Here is a 26,849-nt window from a genome sequence, read left to right on the forward strand (position 1 = left end):
TTATGAAGAATACTGATGGTAGATGAACCAACAGCAGAGGGGGGAGTCTGTTTTTATAAATGATAATTGAGTTATTTAAACTACTTCACTGGTGTCTGTAGCTAGTCTGAATTCCTCCTGACCATCAGTTGTATCTGTCAGTTTCCAGAATGTTTTTGAGTTTTGTTGTAGCACAGAAGAAATAGGAAGTGGGAAATAAAAATGGAAATGAAAGATGAAAGACAGCATCAGTTTAATCTTTATGTTATAGGATGATGGATTATTTTTATAAAACCAGGGTTGACGGTATACAGTAGTCTGTCCTTATCTGAGATATCGCTTTCTAGGGTTTCAGTTACCCATGGTCAACCTGGGTCTGAAAACATTAAATAGAAAACTCCAGAAATAAACAATTCATAAGTTTTAAATTTTGCACTGTTCTGTGAAGTGTGATGAAATCTCCTTCGTCTGGCCTGGGACATGAATTATCTCTTTGTTCAGTATATCCACACTACATACGCTCTCCACCCTTTAGTCAATTAGTAAGGGGTTATCAGAGCAACTGTTATGGTATCACAGTGCTTGTGTCCAAATAACCCAAGTTTACTTAATAATGGCCCCATGGCTCAAGAGCAGTGATGCTGGCAACTCAGATTTGTAAAGTGCTTCCTTCAACTAAAAAGGTATGTACAGTAGTAAGATATTTTGAGAGAGAGACTACAGTCACATAACTTTTATTAAATATATGTTATAATCGTTCTATTTTATTATTAGTTGTTGTTTATCTCTTACTGGGCCTATTTATAAATGAAACTTTATCATAGGTATGTATGTGTAGGAAAAAACATAGTATACGTAGGTTCAGTACTAGACACAGTTTTCAGGCATCCACTGGGGGTCTTGGAAGGTATCCACCATGGAAAAGGGAGGACTACTGTATATATTTTTAACCTGCTGTAATGCGGGGACTCAGCTCCTGTTCCCCACACAAGAACGCAGGATATGGTAAGGCCAGAAAGGAACACCAACGAAGCCATAGATAGGGGGTTCATACCACTATAGTCTTGCTGGCGGCTGGGCTGGAGACACAGGAAGCAGGAACCACATGATCCGCAACCTGCCATCCACTTCTCTGCCAACAAACCAACCCCCTAGCATACCAGTTATATTAGTGGCTAATGGCTAACTGGTAACAGCTGATGGCCACCCAGCCACAGCGATGGCCATTTACTACCCGAGCCAGCACCTTTCCACATGAGGCTGAGAGCCTGGAAACTGCTCTCTGGGGCTCTGCCCCCAAACCCGCATAAACTTATTTCCTTGTAAAACTTCATCCCTGCAGCCCCAATTAGCTCTCATATAACGCAGTTTGAACTACTGCAATCAATTGTACTTGGAATCCTTTTGATATTCAGGACCCCATTTTTAGGCCCCAAATTGGGCCTAACTGTCTATCTGTGTTCAAGCCTTAGGCAAACTCCTGTCTGCAGATGCAAATTGTATGAGGCACCGAGGTGCACTTCCTTGAGAAAATGGAGACATACCGCCACCTGCTGGACAAAGTTTAATTCATTGACAGCGTTCTGAAGTATGTAATTCTGCACTTGGAAAACAAACTAAAGTTTTTTTCAAGAACTGAAACTTAGGGACTTACTTAAAATAAAACCTCTATTAAATATTTGTACACCCGTCCTATGTCTATTAAATGACATGGAGTATAATAGTCTGAAAAATTCAACATTCAGCACAATCACATCTCAACAGTAGGGTTCATTTAAAATTGAAATCTTCACTCCTGATATTTTTGGTAAGAGTTCAGGCAAAAAAAAAGATGATTAAAAAAAACAACAGTGACTTGAATGATGTGTGTTTTTCAAGCCCCTTAGTGTGTCACTGTAGTAATAGTTCCAGCAAACTTATTCCCCATGATTGTTTCAGAGACAGGTTATTAGCCAGAACATAATTGATATAATTGTCCCCTCCTCTTCAGTCAGAAGTACTGTTTCGGAAAGGCACATGATTTCATAGTCATAGGTAAGCTGTAGGTGAAATAAGTCAAGGTTCTTCTCTCTCTCTCTCTCTCTCTCTCTCTCTCTCTCTCTCTCTCTCTGTCTCTCTCTCTCTCTCTCTCTCTGTCTCTCTCTGCTGTAGAAGTAATTACAAGAGAGCCTGAAGTCCTACTTTGTCACTTTGTCACAGACACAAGCCCTGTCTCTCTCCTGTGACGTGGTTGGTAGGCCAATAGCTAATTATTAAACCATTATCATATGGTAAGTTCTGGGCTAAGGGTTTTACATGGATTTGGTCAGGGACATCTCCCAACAACCCCGTGAAGTAGTTAGTATTATTTATGCATCTTATCCAGGTGGAAAAACTGAGGCTTAGAGGGGTTATACCGTGCTTCTGGTTATACAGTTGATAAGTGGAGGAGTGACTTTAATACCTAGGCTATCTACTCAAGATCCTGTGCTGTAATCATTATGATACCGTGTCTACTCAACAGAAATATAAGGTATGGAGGAAAGGGATGGACATCATAATAGAGAGTTTGAGCTGGGATCCCTGTCTTGAACACTGCAGCATGACCAATAATAGGGAAGAACGGATTCTGAGTGAATAACCCTCCATCCAGGATTCTGTCGTGTCCTGTAGGTGGCGATAGCCTCCATATCGAAACCTGAGAATTATTAAGGCAATAGGGACTGTTAAAATAATTGTTTTTTGGGGTTGATGGGTGGGGTGGGGAGCATTCTATAATTGTGCTAAAAACAACAGGTAGAAAGAGCAGCCTTAAAACATTCTATATGATACTATGATACTTTAGTATTATAATAATACTGACCTTAGAGATCACCCACCCAAAGCTGCACTTGCCTAGTGTCGCATGGGTAGAACTGTAGCAGAAAAAGGACTAGAAATATCTTCTTACTGTTCTTTCTTACTGAAAGAACTCACTGTTCTTTCCTTAAAGAATGATTGTTCTTTATGATACAATCATAATTGTTTGATTGATTGGCCAAGCTTTAATTATTTAGTATTTGTTTTAACTCAGTCTGACATTTTTATTGATAGATGAGAACTTGAATTTTTTTCTACAGAATACTATATTAAAAGTTCTTTTCTACATATTTGCTATTATTTTCTATGTGTATGCCTTCAGATTTAAATACTGTAAAGCAAATGAATTCAGAGAGTATACTATTATACTCATCATGGAAAGTCTAAGTATCATTCATACCTCGTAAAAAGCTAATATTTAAATTTGTCCTCCATTGTCATCATTTATAAAAAAATATTTAAAAATACTTTTTAAAACCAAAGCATCCAATTTATGAATGAACTTAAATCCTCAAAATTAGTCATTTGTTTGGAATTACACATTTTTCCTTTGTAATAGTTGGTGGCCAGATTCTCAAGGTAACCCACCGAAGTCCAGTAAATCCCTGTTGCGGCTCCAGTGCTTACATTTGTGATGAAAAGAGGTTGAAATGAATACTAATGTAAGGCTAGTGGCGGAAAGTATTTAAAGTACAAATCCCCTGGAATGAGGAAGGTAATGGATTAATATTAGATCCTATAGTTCCATGTCTGGATGCTAGGTGGCGCTATTGAACCAGAACAGCTCAGTTATTAATATTTGCCAAGTCAAGAGTTTATGTGAGGGACGTTTATATAAGCACTGTTCCTATCACAAATATTCACATATTCCCTGTGTTTAATTGGCTTATTTATTTTGGTCTTTAACATCACTGTGATTTTAGCTCTGAAGGATATTATAACTAACAAAAATACTGATAGCTCACAGTGTGTCAGTTTTTAAGATCTAAGGAGGAAAGGTATTCATGAACACATTAGCATTCATGGCTCAGAAACATGTGAGTTCTGTCCTTGGCTTTCACATTTTGGTGGATGACTATGGATCAGTCTCTCAAATTCTTTGGGCTGGCTTCAGTTTCTCCTTTTTAAGAGGTAAATCATGAGCACGTGTAATTGAGATTAATCAATGAAAAATAAGACTATATAGGTTAACCCAGTGAGGTCGCTCTTACCCAGTAAATCTCTTTGGGTCTTGGTTCTCCCTAAGTCAGACTCATACCCAGGTGGGATGGTGTTTATTGAGTGCTCACCCCAAGGTACTTGGCTCAGCATCAGCAACTGTTCCCTGGCTTGTAAGAAACACCTGAACGCCTTCTCTTGGTTTTCCATCATGCTAAAACTTTCATTTTTATTTCATTTTGTGTACTCACTATCATAAACTTTTTCTGAGCTATGCTGACTGGGTCTCCACAGAATACAGACAATAATATAAAATAACCCTAACTTTAAAAAAAATTCTAAAGACTAAGTTTCTCAAATATGTTTGGTAGGAGACAATTTACTTGTCAGTATACTTTCCTACAAGAAATAAATGGGATGGTGTGGGGCAAACAGTCAATCTGTTATTTACGGAAGAAGTCATTAACTTCTCTAAATGGTGGGTTATTGGATCTGGCAGTGCTGATTGGAAAGAATTAATGAATATCATTCTAATTTAGAATAAGTGATGACCCATTTGAATGGCAGACATTACTATTTTCACCAGCTCCCCAAATAGTCATTGCTGTTTGTGCCTTTTCTCAGTGATGAGATTGGTACAGATATTTTTCATGTTGCTGGGAGGGGTTACTAAAAATCAGCACATGCCTGCATTATTTTAGATAAAGGACAAGCACGAAGGCAAAACGGCCAGTGGAGTGTTTGCATCTTACACCCTCTCCACGTTTAATATACGATGATTTAAGGGTCACTAGGTTCCCCAGTGTCTTAGATTTCAGTTTGTCTTCCCTTTGTCCTCGAGGCTACTCAGTTATAAAATTATTTTATAAAGGGCAAGAGCAATGATTTGAGCATGACAACATCTGTGGATTTCAACTAAAATGTGCTGATGAGAAGGCTCTGGGGTGAATGACTCAAGTGACTCGCCGTGGCTCTTCCTTTGATCTGTTTGACATCAACTTGCTGGTTTATGGCTACAAGAAAACAGTAGAAATGCTTTGTCTTTGCAGAGGCCAAAATATAGTGCACAGCTGGCCAGAAGGGGATGCCCATCTCCTGTCCCATGCCTCTGGGGATGTGGAGACGCCTTAGGACAGACCAACTGTGGAGCTGCTTGGCCTTCAATGTCACCATAAAAGAATCGCTCAAGAAGATGCCCAAGAGATCCCAAAACACAGCAGAAGTTACTGAAGAATCACTCAAAGGTTCATTTTGTTGTGTACATGACATGTGGCAGCCGAACAGTCATACTGGGGTGATATTCAAAATACTTAACAACCAGTTCTACTCAGGAACTGAATTCAGAACAGTTGCTGAGTGCCCCACTGGGCCAGAGCCCTGAAGATCCCCACTGTGCCATGAATCACCCCTTTCGCTACTTCATTGTTCGGGGGGTGAGGGGCAGCCAGGTGGCAGGTACACAGAGAGCGGATGCCGAAGGCAGTATAGGTATACTTTCCTATTTTAATCCCTAGGACAGCTGGGCTGTGTGAACTGGCCACATGTGGGCCCTGGGCTTATAGAAACCTTTCATCCCACTACACAGGCATATCAGACATTCCATAGTCTCTCGGAGGCAGGAAGCCACAGAGTATTAATATGCTGCTATGGCAAACTCAAAGGGAAAAAAGTGTTTAGGTGGAAAGATTGTGGCTGAAGGTGAAAGAGCTAACAGTAACTCAATTTTCAGAAGTATGTTCTATTTCAATAAATGTGTCTACAGGTCATGGGACCAAGGCCCACAATTTGAGGAGTCACGTATTTAAATGAAGAAAACAGTTGGGAAGTCAGGATGATATAACCTGACAACAGCAGGTAAATGGGCTCTTTGGGGTAAGCTTTTTGTTTGTGGTTCATTGGTATTTAAGAAGAACAAAGATAAAAATGTCCTCATCTAAGTTCTTAGGCTGTGGCTTCCTGGGATCTGGAACAGAGTTGGTTCCAGGTCCCAGGACGGATGATGTGTGTGATGTAGCCTCACCCATACTCTTCCCAAATGCTGAGGCAAGACCATGTTCATCTTTTTTGACAACTGTGTGTCCCCAGGATCCAGTCAGCCTTTTATCTCATACTGTGTTAACACACACACACACACACACACACTACAGCAAGATAAAGCCAAAGAGGAAAAATAACAATGAATAATATGAAGCTTTTCATCAAAGGAATCTACTTTAGGATAAGACCCCTCTTTGCACAAACACGGTTTATCTTGTCTTATAGAACTAAAAATTGGTCACAGCAGGGCACCTTAAATTCTTTAAAGTGCCTGCTGTTGAAAGGGCAAAGGAAGACCTAGCTCTAAAAACCAATTATTTGGGTTTATTATGCTTCTGGTTATTCAAACCACATTTGCTGCTGAGGAGACACACCTGCAGGCACACGGTGAGGTTCGCAGTGACGTCCCTGAGGGTAGGTACACTGGGACTTATCTCTGAGTGAGTGAGTTGGGAGACTAAGGCAGCCAGCCATCTTCCTCCAGCAAATCACTGGGGTGGCAGAGCCACCTTATAAAACAGGATCCAGGGCTCCTCTAGGCAAAGACTAGTTTACCTGGGCATAGGTACCTGCCAGAGATGCAGGTGTGGTGTGAGGTCCCTGCCTGGCTGTGGAAAGTGAGGCAGCAGGCTGCATTTGGGGAACCTTTCAGTCACTCTTTATTTCCCGGAGGCAGAAATAAAGAATTCTGCCTCCCATTTCAGGTCAACAAAACAAAACAATAAACAAATTGGTGAATAAATATGCAAGGCTTGTTGTAGAAGCAGTAGATTAAAGAAGATAGGAAAGAAACAAACAGTGCTGTTTGTCTTTCTCTCAGGATTAGATAGTAATGAGAAAAATAAATGATGATTTCTGAAAGTAATTATATTTGCAGCGATACTATGGGCAACCCTTGTCATTGCCCTGCTGCATTCTCTCTCTTGCTGCTATTTGAAAACCACTCCATTTATCAGACAAAAATCATAACTGTATTTTCCATTTGGTGCTCTGTCTATTCTGTTTGCCAGGATTTTGTTTGCCAGTGTGCTTTTGTCAAATGGATGCAGGGCCAAGAGACACTTCATTACATGATGGCTCCTTGACACTCGCACACGTTTCCATCAACAGGCTCCAGATACACACAAGCCAATTCCTTAGTTCACCCTGACAACCCGCTCAGGACAAGGCTGGTGGAAATGGTGCAACTTCACTTTCTACAGGCAGAAATGGAACCATCAAGCCTTTAAAACTTGGTGAGTTTATGTTTGGACCTGAAGCTCAAGGTTCTGTCATTTGTAGCTTACTGTTCTAACTTTGCTCTGCAAGCCAGGGTGACTTTTCCTTCACTACCATAAGAGATGATTTCATTCCTTGATTTCCTGAGTCCTTTTCAAGGTAACGCTCGAAACAGAGGATAGCTTGCTTACAAATAAAGTTACCTGGGTCTTTGTAGATATTGAGCACACCCTTGAAGTAATGAGGTAAAAATCTTTCCAGTAAAAGCAGCACATCTTCCAACTCTTCAAGAATCCCCACAAGCAGGAAGTTTTCATTCACGTTCAGTTTTGCTCTTTCAAGGGCCCACTCACCAGGCTCCCTTTATAGATATAAAAGTCATTTTTTAAGTCCAAGATTCATTTTCAGAATGCACCAACAACATGCTGAAAGTTTATCTCTTTTACCCATCCACCTCCATTGCATAAGTCCAAATCCCATTTCCTGCAAAGACCAGCCCCAATGTAGCCACCTCAGCAGCCTCCCCTGGTCCTTCAGGCTGGTACCCTTGTCGTCCACACCTTCTCATCTCCATCACTTTCACCTGTGTGTGATGCCTAGCTCAGGACCTTGAACTTAGTGAGCCCAGCCTAAACGTTTGTTGGAAGAAGGATCCAGGAACAGGCAGTTACGTCCTAGTCCTAATAAACATTGATCAAGGGGTGATTAGAATGGCTTTTTAATAGGAGGACCAAACAGAACCAATTAAATAAAATTAGAAGTTTTGACATATGATACTTACTGACAAAGTATTTCTATAGAACTCAAAATAGGTGTTGGGTCATGACGGCTAATCATCTTATTTTTAAAAAGAGTTTAATAAAAATGTTATTTATTTATTTATTTTTAATTACAGAAGAGAAACAACCTAATCTCATTTGTAGGGCAGATCTCTGAGTGGACAACACTTATGTGAGTGAGAAAAGATGGGAATCCCAGGAGCTGGGCTCCAGGCTGGCTGGCATTTACCTTCTGGGGACATTTGGGCAAGCCAGGATTCTCTTTGGAAAAGTTGTAATAATAACCGTTACCTACCTCAAATAATTGTTGTCAAGGTAGAACCAAGTGACATTTTGAGAGAGTTTTGAAAATAATCTTGTGTGAGCCAAGCAAGATAAGACATCGTAAGTACTCTCCTCAAGATTAGGAAATAGATAATTAAAAAAATACTTGAGGGAATTAGAATCATGTTTCTTGGAATAAATATCTTTATTGTGACAGACAGTGAGTCATCTAGCCCCAAATCTGAAGCACTGACCTCGAACCAGGTGGCATTTATTATGAGGGTGAGGATGGCGGGGAGGCCTCATGAACTCAGGAAGTTTAGAATGAAGCAGAAAACGGACATTCTAGGCCCAGAATTCTGACCACAAACAAACTCTTGTGTTATGGTAAACTCTACACAATAGCAGTAACAACAATACACATGATAATTAAACAGTCATCACCATGTCAGCAAAAAGGACAGTGAAGGAGCTGTAGTGTGGAAACGGTTATCTCCCCTTGGTCTCTGCAGGAACACACTGACCTTCCTCTTTTTCTTTTCTGATAATTTATTCTTATTCTTATTATTTTAAAATAACACATGCAATGGTTAAAAAGTTTAAAAACCATAAAAATCAGAATACAAAATAGCACAAAGTAAAATGCCCCTTGTGTCCTGACTCCAAGTCCCCAGATTCTCTTAGAGGCATCTGTTGTCAGCAATGACTAGACATCAGTGTTTCCTCTGGGGAAAAATGTCACTCCTGGTAAGGGGGTTTATTTTCCACAAAGCAAAGATAACGCTCATTGTTACTACCATTTCTTCTCCAGACTACACATTTGTCTAGTACAATGAATTTCAACTGTAGCTGGACCAGAATTACCTGTAGGTGGTTCAGGCCTGTGCCTCTCTGCCCGCACAGGGATTAGGTATGGCTTCCTAACGAGTACCGCAGGAATGCTGTTGCAGGAAGTGGTCCGAGCACATGCTGAGGGCCCTTATGATCTGTGTAACTCACTCCCTAAAAGTCTTGCATCCTAGTAAGGCTGAGCGACGATCACTAGAAGTACTTTCCTCTCTTTCTACTAAGTATGTCTCAGGAGAGAGATACTATCGAATTTGGGGTGTGAGAGTCCAGTGTTTCAGACCTGGTTAGACATGCCACTCAGGTAAGGACAGTTGTTGATGAGGTGCAGTCACTATGGAGAAGCAGGCTGGAGTTCACGCCCGGTTGTTACTATGTCATGGCTGTATAGTGACAACTGTCTGTTAAGTACAAGAGTTTGGCTGGCATTCTACTTACAACGACTTTATGAGCTGATCCCAAGGCCTCTGTCATGCCTTGATTTGTTAATTGCCTTATTTATAAGAGTTCAGAGTCTCAAACTTCAATCTTCAAAAATTAACAGTGTATATTAATGGAATTCTAGAAGGTTGAGAGATGAGGGATAGAAACGATTCCTGCAGAGTGCAGTGGGTGGGTTTTCTGCCATTGTTTTCCCCATGAATGTGCCACGAGCTTTTAGTCTTTACCTGCATCTGGGATGCTGTCCACAAAAATACGGAATGATGTAAAATAACCTGGGGTTGGAACACTCAGGATAGTTTTCAAGGATGCACTCATTGATATCCTAGAAGACAAAACACAGCAGTGAGATGTTCTGTAGACTCTGTAGTGCCTTGTCAAATGCCACACAGTGTAAATAACGTTGATGCTTAAATTACACGAGCAAGCCTGAGGAGATGTCGAGAGAACTCATAGATTTCATGAGAACACTTTCTCTTCGCCTCACACCATCCTATTCCACTGGACAGGTACACAGATGGTCAAAGCATTTCAGAGAGTGCTTATTCTTGTTGAGGAAACTGAATTTCTGTGTTTCCCAGGGGCCCAAAGTCTTAAGCTAGAAAGATCACAATTGTCTCGAGAGCAGTTATACTCACTGAGATGTGTTGTGGCCCTAGCAGTTAACAGCCAACTGGTAAGTATACAGTTGGCACTTAACAAATACTTGTTGAATGAATTCTGTGTGACTTGATTCTTAATTCATTCCTACTTAATCAGAGATCCCCATACATCAACGTGTAGAAATGTGTTTCTCGGTGTATCCATACATCCAACAAATAATTATTAAGTGCCCACAATAGTCACATAAAGGGTTTACATATATTTTATGTATGTAAAATCATTTCTAATGTTATATTAGGTTAGGAAGTGACAGGATGCTTGCATATAGACCTCTCACTTTCGAGGGCAACAGTTGTGATGTCCACATTTTCTATTTCTCTTCTATGAGGTTGAACATGGCATCTCTGTGAGCATTACAAGAGCTGACCATGGCTTGCTGGGGGGAATTGAAAGGCTAAACATCAGCTTCTATCAAGGCAGGTCACACTGATACCCTGGATAAGAAATGCCTGGTTCTTAGGTATTTCTAAGGAGAAAAGATAACCCAATTTACCAACAAACCTAACAGTGATGGGATGTTTTCCCAGAGAGACAATACTGGCAAGGCAGATGGAGACTGGATGTAACTCACAAATGTGGTTACATGGTTGATGGAGTTTATGAATAGTTGCAGTCCCTGTATCTGATATGATTGGGGCAGCTGGTTATTAACAATTTTTTGTTCAAGTTGGGCATAAGAAAAATACAACTTAAACTTAAAAAAAAAACAACCCTATCTTTCTCCCCTCATGCTTCTTTGGCTTATAAAACAGTTAACTAAATGATACAATTACAATAACAAATTCAAGTGGAAAAAACAGATTCAGCAACAAAAACACTCTAAGCACTTGAGTCTAAAACACTGTAAGCACTTGAGTCAACTGTGAGAAATAGAGGTGCACAGTTCCCAGATTGGAATATATAGATACTCCTCCACTTACGTTTGGGTAAACCCATCGTAAGTTGAAAATATCATTAGATTGAAAATGCATATAATACAAAAGAGAGAAAAAGAGAGAAAATGCATGTAATACACCTAACCATCCAGATATCAAAGCTTTGCCTAGTCAACCTTAAATGTACTCAGAACACTTACATTCTCTACAGTTGGATAAAATTGTATCGCTGTCTCTGCCCAGCCTCATTGAAAGAGGATACTGCTGTGTATCACTAGCCTAGGAAAAGATCAAAATTCAAAATATGGTTTCTACTGGATGCATATTGCCTCATTTGTATAGAAACCCATTAAAAATGCATGATGTTGGACCCAACATACCGTTCTAAGAAGAATTTGACACAGAGATATGTATGTATGAAGATTATTCATCGCTAAAAGAGTTATTGCAACAAAACATGGCAGAACTTAAATGTTCATTAACAGGAGACTGATTTCACAGAGAAGCTGTGGTACGTTCCTCTAGTGGAATATGGGCACCTGGGAATGTAAGGAGGATCTAAGTGTACTATCATGAAAAGTGCCTGTGATGAATTTTCAAATGAAAGAAAGTCAATTACAGGACAATATAAACATGTCAGACAATGTAAAAATAAACATGTATGTTTATATAAATACAAACATATCTAGAAGATGAACACCAAACTGTTTATTTATGGTAGTAGATGTAAAAATAGATGGTGATACACTGAACTTTTACTTTACTCATTTTGAAATGTTAGCTTTTATTATAATGTATGTATTTTACTGTCAGCATCAGAAAACTATAAGGAGATTTACATGTTGTAAAACAAACCAAAGCTTGTGTGGGAGGGTGACCGGCCTTTGCCATCAGGATGACCTCCCTTCCTGCCTCACACTCTCGGGGTCCTCTGGCAGTTGGCTTCCCCAGGGTTCTGAGTGTTAGGTCAGAGGGCTGCAGGATGAGGAGGGAGCCAGGAGCTGGGTGAGGAGCAGAGCACACGGGAACTCTGGCCAGGGCAGATGCGGTCAGAGCAGAGTGTCTGTCCCCTGAGGTCGAGCTTTCACACCAAAGGATGGAGTAAAATGATGGCGGAGTAGGGGTGTTCAGAAATCTGTCCTATACAAAGTGAGTCCCCTAGAGACCTGTATTAACAGGAGAGACGGGACAACAAAGCCCACCAAACGCTCCCACAGAGACTCTGCCAGCACTCACGCTTCTCCAGAGTTCACTTTAGTTGCCTTCTAAGAACAACTTGGGTCATTAGTATTTGTTTAGGTGGCAAGTCCAGGAGCATGTCTGTTCACTGGGTCTCCAGCACTTAGCTCCCTGCTTGGAAAAAGCAGGCATATATTCAATGAATGAATGAACAAATGGCAGAAGGCAGAAACCAAGACACAGCTATGATTCTGTCCCCAGAGATTCTGGCCTGGAGCTCACAGGAGCTGGCAGAGGGCAGCCACTGGTTGGGGTGGGAGGTGGGGAGGGCTGAGGAGTGGAGGGGCCTAAGAAAGCCAGTTCCCTGTTGGAATTCACAAGTAACCTCACAAGGTCAACTTATGGGAAGACATAAATTCCTAGTTTAAGAAGTGCCGCTAACAATTCTTTTCTTAGATTGAGGCCTGTCCCTGGGGATTTCAGAGAGCTCCATTTGAGCCCATTAGGCTGACGAATGGTGTCGGCGTCAACCATCTTATGGAAATGCTGTAGGAGGACATAAATAAAAGATGATTCAGGTGTAAGATCAAGTGGAAGCTGTGAAGACGCACGCATTTGTCTGCCACTCACTTAGCCTCAGGGAACAGAGTCGCTGCTTTCCAGCCGCTCAAGGACAAGGGGCCTCAGGAAACTGTTTCTGGCCACTCATACAGTCCAGTCTCACTGGAACTGAGACTTCTGGTGAGTGACCTTTCAGTGTCCTGGGAAACTCAATGGGACAACACAGCTGCTCCTACAGTGTCCTACTCTAACCGTCTGGTTGCTGTATTCAATTTCCTACAGTGTTTAGTTGTTTTTTTATCTTTGGCATAAGGCTTCGCTATTCTGTGTTATTTTACAATCACCTTTTCACACTGAAGTTCTCTTAGTACACACATATATATTTTTAAATGGTTGTACAACTTCACTTTCTTCTTTCGAAGCAGTGCTTCTAGGATAAGGTTGCTTTAAGTGAAAACTTTACTATTTATTTTCAGCCTTGTTCTAAGGCCATCCTTACGGTGGATGACTTTAGCCCAGCTGACCCATGTGCCTGCCCTTGATCTCTGATTCGTTCATCTGGTCCCTGGATGGTGGCATGTACCACAGGCACCCTGTAGTGCTCTCCCCTGCCTAAGGCTGGCCCTCTTCTAGATTAAGTCTAAACACCAGACCCCACTCTACTTGCATTCTCACATTATCAGGGAAATGAGATAGTCTCTATAGCTAAGAGAATCCTTTTAATCACCAAAACTACAAAAAAAAAAATAGACCATTTTTGTTGAAATTTATTCCAAACGACTAGTTTTAAAGGTGGACTGACATCCTTTAGGTTTTCTTTGTGGGTCTGTCTTCTTCCATTTTGATTTTATAGCAAAATCATCTTCTATTGATTTGCTCCTGCAACATTTTCATAGAATGGATTGTGATGAACCACACTCACCTTTTAAATGCCAAAGGGCCCACTGGGTCAAAAGAAACCTGGGCACTACAGCCAGACCCGTGGGGTCATTCCTGATTCCTCTTTCACCCTCACCCTCCATGCTCAGTTGCCCCCTTCTGTAACTTGAGCCCCAGATGGTTTCCAAACCTGCATTCTCCTACCCATTCCACACCACAGCCCCTGTTCAGTTCCTCTCCAGCTAGTATCTCTTCCTTCCATCTCTTCTGCCAGAATGCATTTTCTAAGTAGTTGCCCCAGTAACTTAGCTGAAATGTAAATTCATCCATATCACTCTCCTGTTCAAAAACTTTGAAGGAATCTTATTGACACTGCAATGGGAATAATGATCAGTTATTAAAAATGCATGTATTAAAAGCACTTATTAAAAATGCTAATTCCCTGGCCCTACTTCCAGAGTGTTTGATATAGTAGATTTATCTGGACAAGACTAGGAATCTACATTGTAAAGAAGAACCTCTGGCAATTTTGAGAAGATGGTCACTTTTCATGAGCCATCAACACTGTGCCATTAGGTAATTCCCTACCTTTGCTCATTTGTTCCCTTGCCTGGAATTTCTTTCGGCCTCCTCCCCTGGATCCAATAGCAGGCCTAGGTTTTGGAGCCATTCCTGAATGGATGAGTGCGAGCACACTCCAGTCCACATGTAGAGAAAGGATGGCTCCAGACGATGGAGAAAAATTGAGGCTCTCCCAGCCAAGTGCAAGGTGACTATCGTGTGCCTTTGGAGTAGACCAAGTACCTACAGCCTACACAGTGCGGTTTGTGACATCCTCAGCATCCATAGTCCCCGTTTAGGAAAAAAATCCCCCCACCTCTCACCAAGTTGACATAGTCCCTAAATTTTGTTCATTTAGTAAAATAACATAAGTCCCCAGTATATTTCCATTCATTTCACAATCTTGCATCATCAACCCTCTGCAATCCTATGGCCAATTCTGGGCCCAGCAAGGATGGATTTAAGGGGCTCCAGTAAAATGGAAAGTCGAGGTAGACACAAGGTCCATGGTGGGGGAGGGAGTGCCAGATGGACAGAGCTCCAGGACACCCAGCACTTCCGAAGCCAGAAGAGCTGTGCTTTGCCTAGGTTTGTTGGGTTTTGCATCAGATTTCATTTGATAAAAAAGTTCTAAATCTGATAATCATTGTTTCAGGCCAGCACACAGAGGCTCAAGATATTGGAATAGCTACCATGATCCTATCCTGGGCACCATCTGACCACTGTACTTGTTCCGTGTTTCCAAGGCACAGGTCCACTCAGTAATCTGCTTCCGGTAACTGAAGCCAGGTTCACTGCCTGTGTCCGAGCCTCTGTCTTAGTCGCCTCCTTAGTATCCCCACTTCTTCTAGATTCTAGAAGCGGGTGCTCTGACGTGCTTTTCTTAGGGCATAGTGTCTTGCTTCTGAATGTCAGGTGTGTCACCAGGCTCTGTTATGAGTGTAAGCTTTTAATATTGTCTATTCCTGGAGTCTGGGCCTCTCTTGGGATCCCATTGGCATATCATCATGTGCACTTCAACTGCCCACTGCCATTTATGTTCTGCTTGCTGGACTGATCATGCTCCAATGTGGACATGAGGGTCCTGCCTCCCACCTCATCACACTTGTTCCCCTCCCCCCCATTAAAGGCAGGTGGTTCTGATTGTAGGACCCAGGAAGTCTGATCTCACTAACTAGGTCATGAATGCTTGGTCCTACGATTAAAGAGCACCTTCTGGACAAAACCAAAAATATGATAAAATAGTTTTCCTCTCCTTCCTAGGAGTCCAGGATGTTGAGAGTTCCAGTCTTCCCCCTACCTTACCCTTTAAGGAAAAAGGGGGCTACCACACCTATGTTAACTAGGGGAGGAGTAGGTTTCTCATGTGTAAAATAGTGTGAAGTGCTCTGTAGCATCTATATTCTGTCAAAAATATCTTTTAAACTCCATGACATCTTTTATTTAAAAAGAAATTTAATGTATTGTAATTTTGATCTATAGTGTGAACTCCTTAGTTATTTTAGTTTTCATTATCCATTGTGAATGAATAGAGGCTCTCTGGGCTTATAAAACGTTGGGATATCAACCTGGCCTTCAGGAAGGTACACTGCTTGAAGGTGGGGTGCTGGGTTGGCTTCCCAAATTCAACTCTCTGAACTTTCTGAAAGCCAGACCTGCTGAGTCCAATGCTGTTCCAGGCTCCAGGGCAGGAAGGGCTGCCAAATATGCAGAATGTTGCCAGATTGTATGGTTATTTTACTAAGCAGATAAATGTCTACAGTGTAAAAACACTGGGCCCAACCTGGTACTGTATGTGTACAAACATTTTCAAAAGTAAAAGTAGAATATGCTATCAGTCACTAGTTCCCATAATTATAGGGTTTTTTTTTTGCTAATCATCATTTTCCTTCCTTTGACATATGATGTCTGAAACATTAGTACAAAGAATGTCTCTAAGCAGAGGTTAGCCCTAGTAGGAGTTACTTAAGAAACAATTGGCTACTTTAAGTTTTATACAAGTGGGACATTTTATGAAAGTCTATCTTGACAAAATGTTTTGGGCATATATTTTATAGAACCATATATTACTGAGGACTAAATTCAGTGATTAGTTGAAGGAATACTGAGGAAAAAGATGTTGAGTAGGGCTATCATTTACCTGGGATTCTAACTTTAAATTTCCACCTAGAATTTTCTTATATATTTTAGGTCTATGATGTCATAACATGGTTTAATATAATTTTATTTCAGAGGTTCTTAATTTGAGGTGGTTCAAAATCAGTTGCTCATTGAGTTTAAACAATTCAAGCAGAAATCTTCAACAAACCAATATCAAGATTCTTTAGTTATATTATGAATTAAGGCATCTACTGTACATAAGGTATCGTGTTAAGCACCCTGGTCCCCAGGTAGCTGACAAATAATTGTGTCTGTCTTTTTTATTTCTAGTTCATAACATGCAATTTTACTAACATTTATAAAGAATATCTTCTTGGTAGCTAGTTCCCTTTATTTGTATGTGGCGTCCCTTTTTATTAATGCTTTTGCCTTATATTAAAAGTTGTCTTATATAATGTTATACACTTTCCTTTAGTATTTAAAAATACTTTCTCCATCCCATTATTTCCAACGTCTCTATTTTCAACAGGTAACCCCTCCATTTAAAATAGATAAATTTAATGATTTACCTCAACTGTGATTGTTGATATATCTAATTTATTTCTGTGTCTTACTTTGTATTTTCTGTTTGTTATTCTTTTTCTCTGCTTCTTTTTTCTCTTTTCATGTCCTCTGCTGGTTTAATAAAGTTTTCAAAAATACCCTGTGCCTTTCATCTACTGCTTTAGAATCTAAAAATTACATTTCTATTATTTTTATGATTACCCTTACATTTTTGAACATTCTATGACTCCCCCGACCCCCACAAATATATGGTCTGACAGCTTAAAAAATACCAGTGCAGCTTAAATACTCTCATTACTTGAGAGGTCCTAAGGAGGGGTACAGAATTTTACAAAATCAATAAATAGATGCTCAGATGGAAGAGTTACTTAAAAATTTTTAACATTCAAAATTGACTTTTTTTTCTAATAAAGCCTAAAGTAATTTGGTATTTCTATATTCCTTCCCAAATCTGTAAGGATCTTAGCACTTTTAGCCATTAAACATCACCTATCCCATCTTATCAATGTTGTCTGATTTTAACCCTTTTTTAACATAAAAAAACTTTTATAACTCAATATTTAACTCATTTTTACCAATGTATCTTAATCATGGCTGTTGCTTTGTGTGTTCTACACCTTCCCTACTTATTATAATCCATCTTTTAATAGTGTTTTTAGTGAAGTCAGTAAGCAGTTAACTTTATCTTTCTATGTCTGAAAAAGTCTATACAATGATTGTTTAGCTGGATATAAAATCCTAGGTTGACAATTATTTTCCCTCAGCACTTTGAAGATATTATTCTACTGTCATCTGGTTTCTATTGTTGCTGATGAGAAGTCTGCTATCAGCCTAATTATGGTTCCTTCTTTGGTCATCTGCTTTTCTTCTTTTTCCTCGATATGCTGCAGTTTCACTCTAAAGTATTTGGGTGTAAATTTAACTTTGTTTATTACTCATGGTACACTTTATATAAAGTATCACATCTCTAATTTTAGAGTAGTCTATCCTTTAATAGACCAGTTCACCATTCTCTTTCTGGAACTCCTACTGAATGACTATTGGAATTTTACAATCCCTTTTTCATCTTCCTTAACTGCTCACTCACTCTATCTGTCTGTCTGTCTATCTATCATCTGTCTGTCTGTCTATCTATCACCTATCTACCTACCTATCTATCTACTTATCTATCATTATCTATCATTAATCTATCTATCTATCTATCTATCATCTATCTATCTATCTATCTATCTATCTATCTATCTATCTATCTATCTAATCTATCTATCCAATCTATCATCTATCTATATTTATCTATCTGAATTGAATTTTTGGTCAGTTCCATGACTACTTCTAATTCATAAATTTTGTCTTTAACTCTATTCAATTTAGAGTTAATTCCATTTCTTAAATTTTTATTTCAATGACCACATTTTTTTTGTTTTTAAGTTTTATAATTAATTCTTTTCAATATCCTCATGTTCTTGTTTCATCTTTTTTGTGTGTTGTTGTTTGTTTTATAATTTCCTGCTATTTTTTAATGGAAGTTATTTATTATCTTTTCAACATCCGAGCCATACTTATTTTAAAATCTTTGTCAGATTGTTCCTTAAAGCCATCTGGAATGGATTCATGTTCCAATAGTAGATTTTTTTTTGCCTGTCTTTCTTGGTATTAGATTTTTTTTCATGTGCTTAGAATGTTTGGCCAGTAGGTTCATTCTGAGTGGGAGATTCATTCTCACTCTCTCTTGCTCTCTTTCTTTCTTCTCCCTTCCTCCTTTCCTTGTATCTCCCCCCCCCACTCCCTATCTCTGTCTTTCCCTAGTTACTACCATCTGGACTTGTGGCAGTTCATCCAGAACCAGGTCTGATTTGCAGTTCTCATCCTATGGAAACAATGGGAACATTACAGATCTGATTACTAAGCAGTAAGATTTAATTCATTTCCTATTTGTGAGGCTGTAGCTTTCTTTTTCCATCTGTCTAGGTCCATGGACTCTTATAAAACCATAATTTCCAGTGACATGTCAGCAGTCATTTTGTTTAGCTTCCTTTGCTTTAGGGGGAGGGGAATTGTGGCTCCCCACCCAAGGCCCTTAAAGCACTGAGACTGACTCTGGTCTTCACATTGATAGAGAGCACTTTCAGTCCCTTTTACCTTGCCGGAGCCCAAATCCTGGCTGCCACTGCCCGATTTTGAACCAGAGCCCAGCTGGCTTGCGACTTTACCACTGCTCATCACTATGGTATTGTTCCAGGTATGGAGATGATCTTATTTTTTAACATGGTAAATCCTTTGGCTTTCCTTTTCTAATATTCTGTCCATCATTGCTATGTGTTTGGGGCCAAGGGGTGTGAAATCACTACACTATTTTGATTGGGGGTCCTGTACGGGCTATTCATGCTTTTTCTTATAGGGAGGTCTATCAGAAGAAATACTGAGTGCAGAGGTGTGGAACATGAGTATGAAAAATACATCTTGCTAAGTGAGACTCTTGAAAGAGGCTAGGTAAAATGTCAAGTCCTCAGCAAAGGAAGATCACATGTTTATTGAGATATGATAATTTTTGTTTCACGAGTGTGTCAGAGAACACAGGGCCAATGCATGGTTTAAGCTGGACATCAAACAGTGTTTCCTGAATATTCTTACAAACCTTGCAAGACATTTATATATTGTAGTAGTGACTTTATTAGAATTTCTTTGAATCCATTAATCACTTCAAGTGCGTTGCCAATATCTCCAATATTTGAAGTATGCCATGAATACAAAAATGGCATAATCTTTGCTCTACGTATTCTTTATGAGTGTTACCGTGTTTAATATAAGACCGTCTTATATTAATTTTTGCTCCAAAAGACGCATTAGAGCTGATAGTCCGGCTAGGTCTTATTCTCGGGGAAATAGGGTATATAGACTCCAAACTTCTGCAAAATACCTTCATGCCTCCTCTCGATATTATGGTACCCACCCAGGACCAGGAAGGTACTCTCTTATAGCTCATAAAAGTAGCCTTTGAAAATGATGAAATTTTAATTTGAATTGTGCTTTGCCTATGTCTAGCACATCACCATGGGAATCTGATAAAAGCTTTCAGAAGACGATACTGTTTTGCAATAAACAACATTATAAAAAATTTACCAGCAGAGGGAAACCCAAAATGCAAGGTATTGATACATTTTATACAAAAAGTACTTAAATGATATTGTAGATAAAGATACATCATTATGGATACTTTTTTTTTAGTAGACATCTGCATGACTGAAATGTCATTAAATGACCTATAACCTACTTCCTGCTAGAAAAGGTATATTCCAAATGTGGGCTCCACTTAGAGAAATGACGTTGGGATTTTTGTCATTCCAGTCTCCAAGGATCAGAAAGAGCCATGTGGCTTGATCTCTGCTATTAGCAGCTCTGTGGTGAGCTTGGCAAGTGCTGTTTTTGTTAATCTGCCCAGTGCATGGATGCAGTAGCCTTCACAGAGGGGGATATGCTGAAATATTTGGAAGCATACAGGCAGTGGGACTATCTCTCTTTCTACTATGACTAATATTGAGATGCTGGTCAACGTCTCAAAATAAGCAGGAGGTTAGATTTATGGAGAAGCCTAACCCCCTCCTGCCTACCTAGTCACATAGAAAATAAACAGGTCACCATTCTGTTGGCTTTCTGTTGGGGGTGACAGTGCGATCATTTGAATGGATGGTCAGTGGCTCCTATGGGGTCTACAATTTTACCATTCCAGATCTTAATATAACCATGGAAATGCATTTTTAACTTTTGACAGCTTTCTATGTAACACCAGAAGGAAAAGACTCTGGTAAAACAGAGATCGGAAAGACCAGTGCAAATTTTATGTAAAAGTTGAATTATGAAGTGGAGAGAAATGAATCATTACCTCAAATTTGTTCATTTCACCATTTAAAGAAGCCCCAGTGGTAGGTCGAGTCTCAACACTGTCTAGTATTTCCTGGAGGCAGTACTGAGCATTAGAAAATTCAGGCTCAAACAGATTTTCTCGACCAACATGAACCTTTGTGAGTGTAAGAATGGCAGGAATTCCTGGGAAACCAAATATGTCCTTTAAGGGTATTATACCATAAAAATTATTTATGACCCCTTTGGGCCACACAAGTTTCTAAAAACCACAGAAACTGCTTAGCCTCATAGAATGTTGATGATTTTGCCTTCTCAGCTAAAGAGGTCCAGAGTTCCTTTTTCTTTCTTTTACATCCAATAGCCTAATTGTTTTGGCATAAGAGGCCAAAACCACAAAAATCACACTTTAAACTTCTGGTTATCCAGGGTATAAACAGCATGTTTGTGGATTTTTTTAGGCCCACAGCCTCTCTTCTCTGTGGCCCCATAGTCCCAGCTCAGGAGGTCATAAAGGATCCACAATAGATTTAACAAAGAGAAGTCAAAACTAAACAGAATGATTATTTTAGATTAACCAGGAATTTCAGTTTCTTAATACCTTGTTATCATGAGTGACTAAGAATTGCATGGTTGATGGAGGTTCACTACACCATTCTCTCCTTTATGAATATTTGAAATTTTCCATAATGTATACTAAAAAGCAAACAACAAAAATCCAGAATGAATACTACGAGTATGGTTGTGCCCCCAGCCACATGCCTTATTTTTTTTGCCTTCTTTTTCCCTGGGCCTTTTTAAATGTAGGTTAGTTTGTTCGTTCGTTCGTTCGTTCGTTCGTTCGTTCATTCATTCATTCATAGTTTCTTTTTCTCCCTGCTTTAAGGCTTCTTGGACTGTTTATCAGGGGTAGGAGGCCTTCACGTAGCCTCAGACTTCCACCTTCATAATTTTCCATCTGAAGTTTGTCTAGAGACATCATTTCTGACCCTGTCATTGGCTGTTTCTTGGATTCTTTCTGCTTTGGAATGAAATACAAGTACATAGAATGTAAGGGTCGGGGTGGAAAGCTACAATATCAAACCCCTTTATTATGCTGGTTATTGGGATATCTCTCACAGCTTCTTTACAGGATATTCTCTCATATTTTTATTATATACAGCTGTGTTTAAGGATACAACTGATATAAACCCAATTTCATATCCTTTAAGTGTTGTGTTACAATAGCTTTTCTTTTGTGACCTTTTTCTTTCTCTTACTGATAGTCTCTTCCCTTTCAAAATTTATTATCTGCCCACGGATCAGACCAAGGCTCTATAAATAATGAAAAAATTCATATCACTCTAACAATTTCTACATATACAAGTTTAGCACTTATTGAAATGAAGAACTACTAAAACATTTTCTAGATCTACTTTCCTCTGTCAAACTGAGAACCAAAGGCAAAGCAAACCAAATATTTTATAAACTCAATTTAAAATACATGGGAGTTGCACCAATGGTGAAGAGGTCAATTCCATAGACTAAGAGTATACATATGGTTATCATTTAGACACACACATGAAAGAATCTGTAGGAGGAAAAGAAGAGTCTTCCAGGCGAAAAACTGATTAAATATATTTGGGAGTGGGCTATTTCTGTGTCTGTGTCTCTGTTTGTGTCTCTGTCTCTTTCTCTTCCCCCATGAACAATCTATTAAGCCACAATCAACCATAATAAGTTAGGGGGTTAGAATCAATTTTTGTAATGATCAGGATAAACACTTTCAACACTCAAGGTATATAACTCAATAAATGTAACAAGAGCCATAGCAGTCATTCAACACTGCCCTTACTGGGGTCCCAAAGTATGTCGGGCACTGTGTTATATATAGTCCTTGCCCAGCTCCCCAGAAATTCATGTTCTAGAGCAGGGGTAGCAAACACCAATGCCCACAAGAGCCTGTCAGGTAACATGGGTGCATGAATGGGGCCCTGTGCCTGCGTACACTGTGGGAGTGGAGAAGCCTGGAGTAAACTGGAAAAGCACATTTCCTGTCTCCAGGGGCCTGGTGCTGTTTAGCTGGAGCAGATCACTGCCACATGGGATATGTGCCAGGGTTGCCCCCATTTTCAAGAGAAGCTAATAATTCGGATTTTGGGGTGAAATCTCTGAATTCTTAAATGTTAGTATCAAAACCAAACAAAACTTGTAAGTGAAGTATAACATGTCTGCTGGTCAAATATCACCCACAATTTTCCGGTTTATGTTCCACTGTCTTTAGCCATAGCCATTTCAATTTTGGACATGCCCTAGAAAAATACAAGATCTTATAATTTGACGTACTATGTTTCTGATAAGAATAACTTTGGTAGATAAAGGATGAGTGAGATTTATACTGAGATGAGACCAGAGAAGAGCCAGCTGTGGGACAAGGAAGAAAACACTGGATTTGTCATCAAATATTATGGCTTTGAGTCTTGATCTCTTATTAACTGGCTGGATTACGATGGGCAAGATACCTCACCTTTTTCAGCATCAGTTTCCTCACCTATAAAATAAGGATAGTAATACCTCTTTCACAGGATGGCTGTGGTGATTTTTAAAAAAAGGATTTGGAAATGCTTTATAAACTAACGCGAGAACTGTAGGAGCACCTAGGTGATGTGAATTTTAAATGCATGAAAAGCTACGAAGGATTCAGCAACACTGGATACAGCACTCATGGAAAAGCAAGGGTGTGATGATTCAACTCATCCCTGCAGAAACATTAGGCAGTGAAAAGCACAAGGAGAGCAGGGTACAAACTTAAAGAGCCTACTGGTGGGGACAGGAAGGAGAGCTGTGGTTTCGAGGGAGCATGGTTTCCTTCATGAGAAAACTTACTGGGACTATTAAGCCCACAATGAAACCCTTGACTAACGAAGTGGTGACTATCCACCTGGCGGATTATTTGTGGCAAATTTAAAATCACAGGTTGGCTTCCTACCTTGGGATATTTTCAAACCACCAACTACCTCTCCACCCTTAAGTCAAAGAAGAAGACTTCATTTCAATATTAGCCCAAGAAAAACACAATCGGAGACCACGGTGCTGAAGTACTTTTTATTAATTCCAAGACTAAACATAGAGGATTTTTGGATTATTGGCTGTTTTCAATTATCAGCACCAACATTCTCTTCTATGAAGGTGGATAAAAAATTTGTTTTTCTATAATTCACAAACCTTTCACCAGGAGAATGAAAAATTTCATTATGGGGCTGTTATTAATTTCACTCTTTAGGTAACCATATAACCGTAAATTTTTGCTTGTTAACTTTTAGCACTAAGGGCTAGATAGTTTCTCAAAATATAATAAGCCTAAGGATGCTGATTTGATTTAAGAAGCAGAGAAAAAGATGGTAGTTATTGATATAAAACAATTTTTCCCTCCAAAAAGAGTACCCCCAATTTTAGAAAAGTTCCAGTGGAGAATTCTCAATAGTCCTAGACCATTTGGCAGAGCTACCCAAGTCTTCCTACCTCCAGTTCAGGATCATCCTCCTTCCCAAAGAATTTATATTTAGCAGGAGACATGTGCCTCTCAGTCTTATAGATGGGGGAGGAGAAACTCATTCTTCTTATTCCACATTCTTGCCCTGAACTCATTAGGTCTAAAAGTCTATCTTATTGACACTCAGAATTTGGGAATTTAAGATATTAATTGACCTGGAAAAAATGCATTAAAAAACAAGTGTCACCCTAGGTGTTTTTGCCTCTAGGCTGGGGAAAAGGGGTTGCAGGTTGTTATCAACCTGGAGTACAAAGAACCCCCAAAGGGGTCTGGGACTATAACTGTATTTTAATATAACTTGGTTTCTTTGTAGTTCTAAGGATTTTATTTTATGCATTTAAAAGCATTAGTCTGAGAAGAGGTCTAAAGGCTTCACTAGATGCTACTAGGGTTTATGAATGAAAGAGGTGATGACCTCCTTTGCATTGGATATTTTTTTCTTGAGTAGGAACCACATGTCTCGGCTGTAAGATGTATTTCCTGACCTGTATTCCAGTGTTGGGCCTCTTTCGGGCCATCAAAAAAATGTCAACAGAAGATTATTTTTGACTGAGATTTTTAAAGTTTTCCCTTAAAAGCTTAGGTAAAACTTCTATTTCAAAGAGCTGGACAGCAAACTACAACAACCACCAAGAAAATTTTTATGTAAATAGAATCCCTTGGGTGGTTCAAGTGTCTAAAAGAATTTCTACTTAATCTAGCACAGTGGTTCTCAAAGTGTGGTCTGCAGACCTCTGGTAAGACTATGAGACCCTTTCAGGGGTCCACAAGATCAAAATTACTTCCATAATAATAATACTAAGGTGTTATTTGCCCTTTTGATGGGGTCAAAACTGGTGGTAAAATGGCTGGCTTATTAATGTGAATCAAGACAGTGGACCAAACCAGACTAGAGGTCATTGTACTCTTCTTCATCTCCACACACACTCTCAATAAAACAAATTTCACTCAGGAATATCCTTGACAGAGCAATAAAAATAATTAATTGTACCAAATCTCAACTCTAGAATATGTATCTTTTTAAACTCTATGAATAGTTATGGGAAGTTGGCATATAGCACTTCTGCTATTGACCTCTTGGCAGTTTGGTGTAGTCTAAGGAGTCATTTCTCAAATCAGTGTGCTTACCTGTATACAATAAAACATATAGGATTAAAAAGGAAACCAAATATATTAAATTATTTATCAAAATACTAAAAAGTTGTGGTAAGTATTATATGTGTTTGTTAAATGTATTAAATGAGTTTTTCTCAGTGGGTCTAATGTCTACCATATTATCGATCCAAGGATGACGGTAGTGTGAATAATTATTTTGAGATAGCTCCAATAATAGCAATTGATATAAAATGTCTATGAATTCTATTGGTGACATTGTAGGTACTGTTAATACTGCTGTTGTTTATTGCCCACATTGAAAAATGATGGAAATGCTGAGCTGATGAAAATAATGATGCATTTTTTCCTTCTATTGGAGTTCATAGACTTTCCTGGAATTTATCCATGTAACCTCCTGATGTACTCTATATTACGTGTCTGATTGTTTACTACCTGTTTCATTTTGCTAGGATATCAGCTTCAAGAGAGGTGGGTCTTGGTCTTGGTCACTGCTGTGCCAGGGCTTAGATGAGTGCCTGGCCCAGAGTAGGAGCTCAGCCAATATTTCTCAAGTGAATGAGGAAGTACCACTAACTTTCAGGTCGCACTGAGTCTACTTGGCACCCTCTCTTTCCACCTCTAGTACAGACTCCTAATAGAATATCACTGTGGGTTTCCAATATTTAGGCCTCTTATAAATTGTGTAGTTTGCAGCTAGTTTTATTGTTTAATCCAGATTGTTTTCAGAAAGAATTTGGTGCTTTCAAAGCACTTCTCAATTAATACCCTCTTAGCACTGATACCTGAGGTTCTGGGGATGGTCAATGTCTACTACTGTTCCGTACTATCTTCCACAGAAAAAACACTGAAACATACGCCAGAACGTTCTGCAAAATTCTTAAAGTAATGCTTCTGTGGGCTAAGATGAAAAACATGAATCTGAAAGTCTGACTATCTGGGATTATAATTTTATCCAAGACAACACCCTGCTGTCAGGTGAAAGAGGCCAAACAGCTAAATGGAAACCTACCATCCGGTTAACTTATCACTGAAGGTTTTCTTTGGCTTGTCAATCTTACTTAACACATTGATTTGCTTAACTATTCAAATTCAAAAACAAGAAAGATCTCATTGGCATCAAACCTTAGTCTTTCTCCTCAAACATTTTTATTACAAAATCAACCTATGTTTATTATAGAATATATAGTTACGCAAAAAGCAGAAAATAGAACATAACCATAAATCTGCCACATAAATATAAATATTTAACAAAAAAAGATATAAGGAATATAAAAATATAATAGAAAAAGCAAAAAATATTTTGGTATATAGACTTTTTCAGTATTTTTATATGAAGGCCTGTTTTTCTTACGGTGGATTATCCTAACTGTAATGCCAAATTCCAAATAAAATATTAAAAAG

General features: G+C 39.2%; 1 protein-coding gene across 1 annotated transcript in view; it reads right to left on the reverse strand.

The window, feature by feature from the left end:
* The window catches only part of UST (uronyl 2-sulfotransferase), a 263,471-nt gene that overhangs the window by 41,848 nt on the left and 194,774 nt on the right, over window positions 1–26,849 (reverse strand). The window contains exons 6-7 of the mRNA XM_081036357.1: window positions 9,788–9,885; window positions 7,434–7,591 (exon numbers count right to left, since the gene is read on the reverse strand). Of these exons, the coding sequence (XP_080892483.1) occupies window positions 7,434–7,591; window positions 9,788–9,885 (256 nt within the window). The remainder of the gene's footprint in view (window positions 1–7,433; window positions 7,592–9,787; window positions 9,886–26,849) is intronic.

The sequence above is a fragment of the Rhinolophus hipposideros genome (genome assembly GCF_964194185.1).
Source record: "Rhinolophus hipposideros genome assembly, chromosome: 3".
In the NCBI taxonomy this organism is placed as follows: domain Eukaryota; kingdom Metazoa; phylum Chordata; class Mammalia; order Chiroptera; family Rhinolophidae; genus Rhinolophus; species Rhinolophus hipposideros.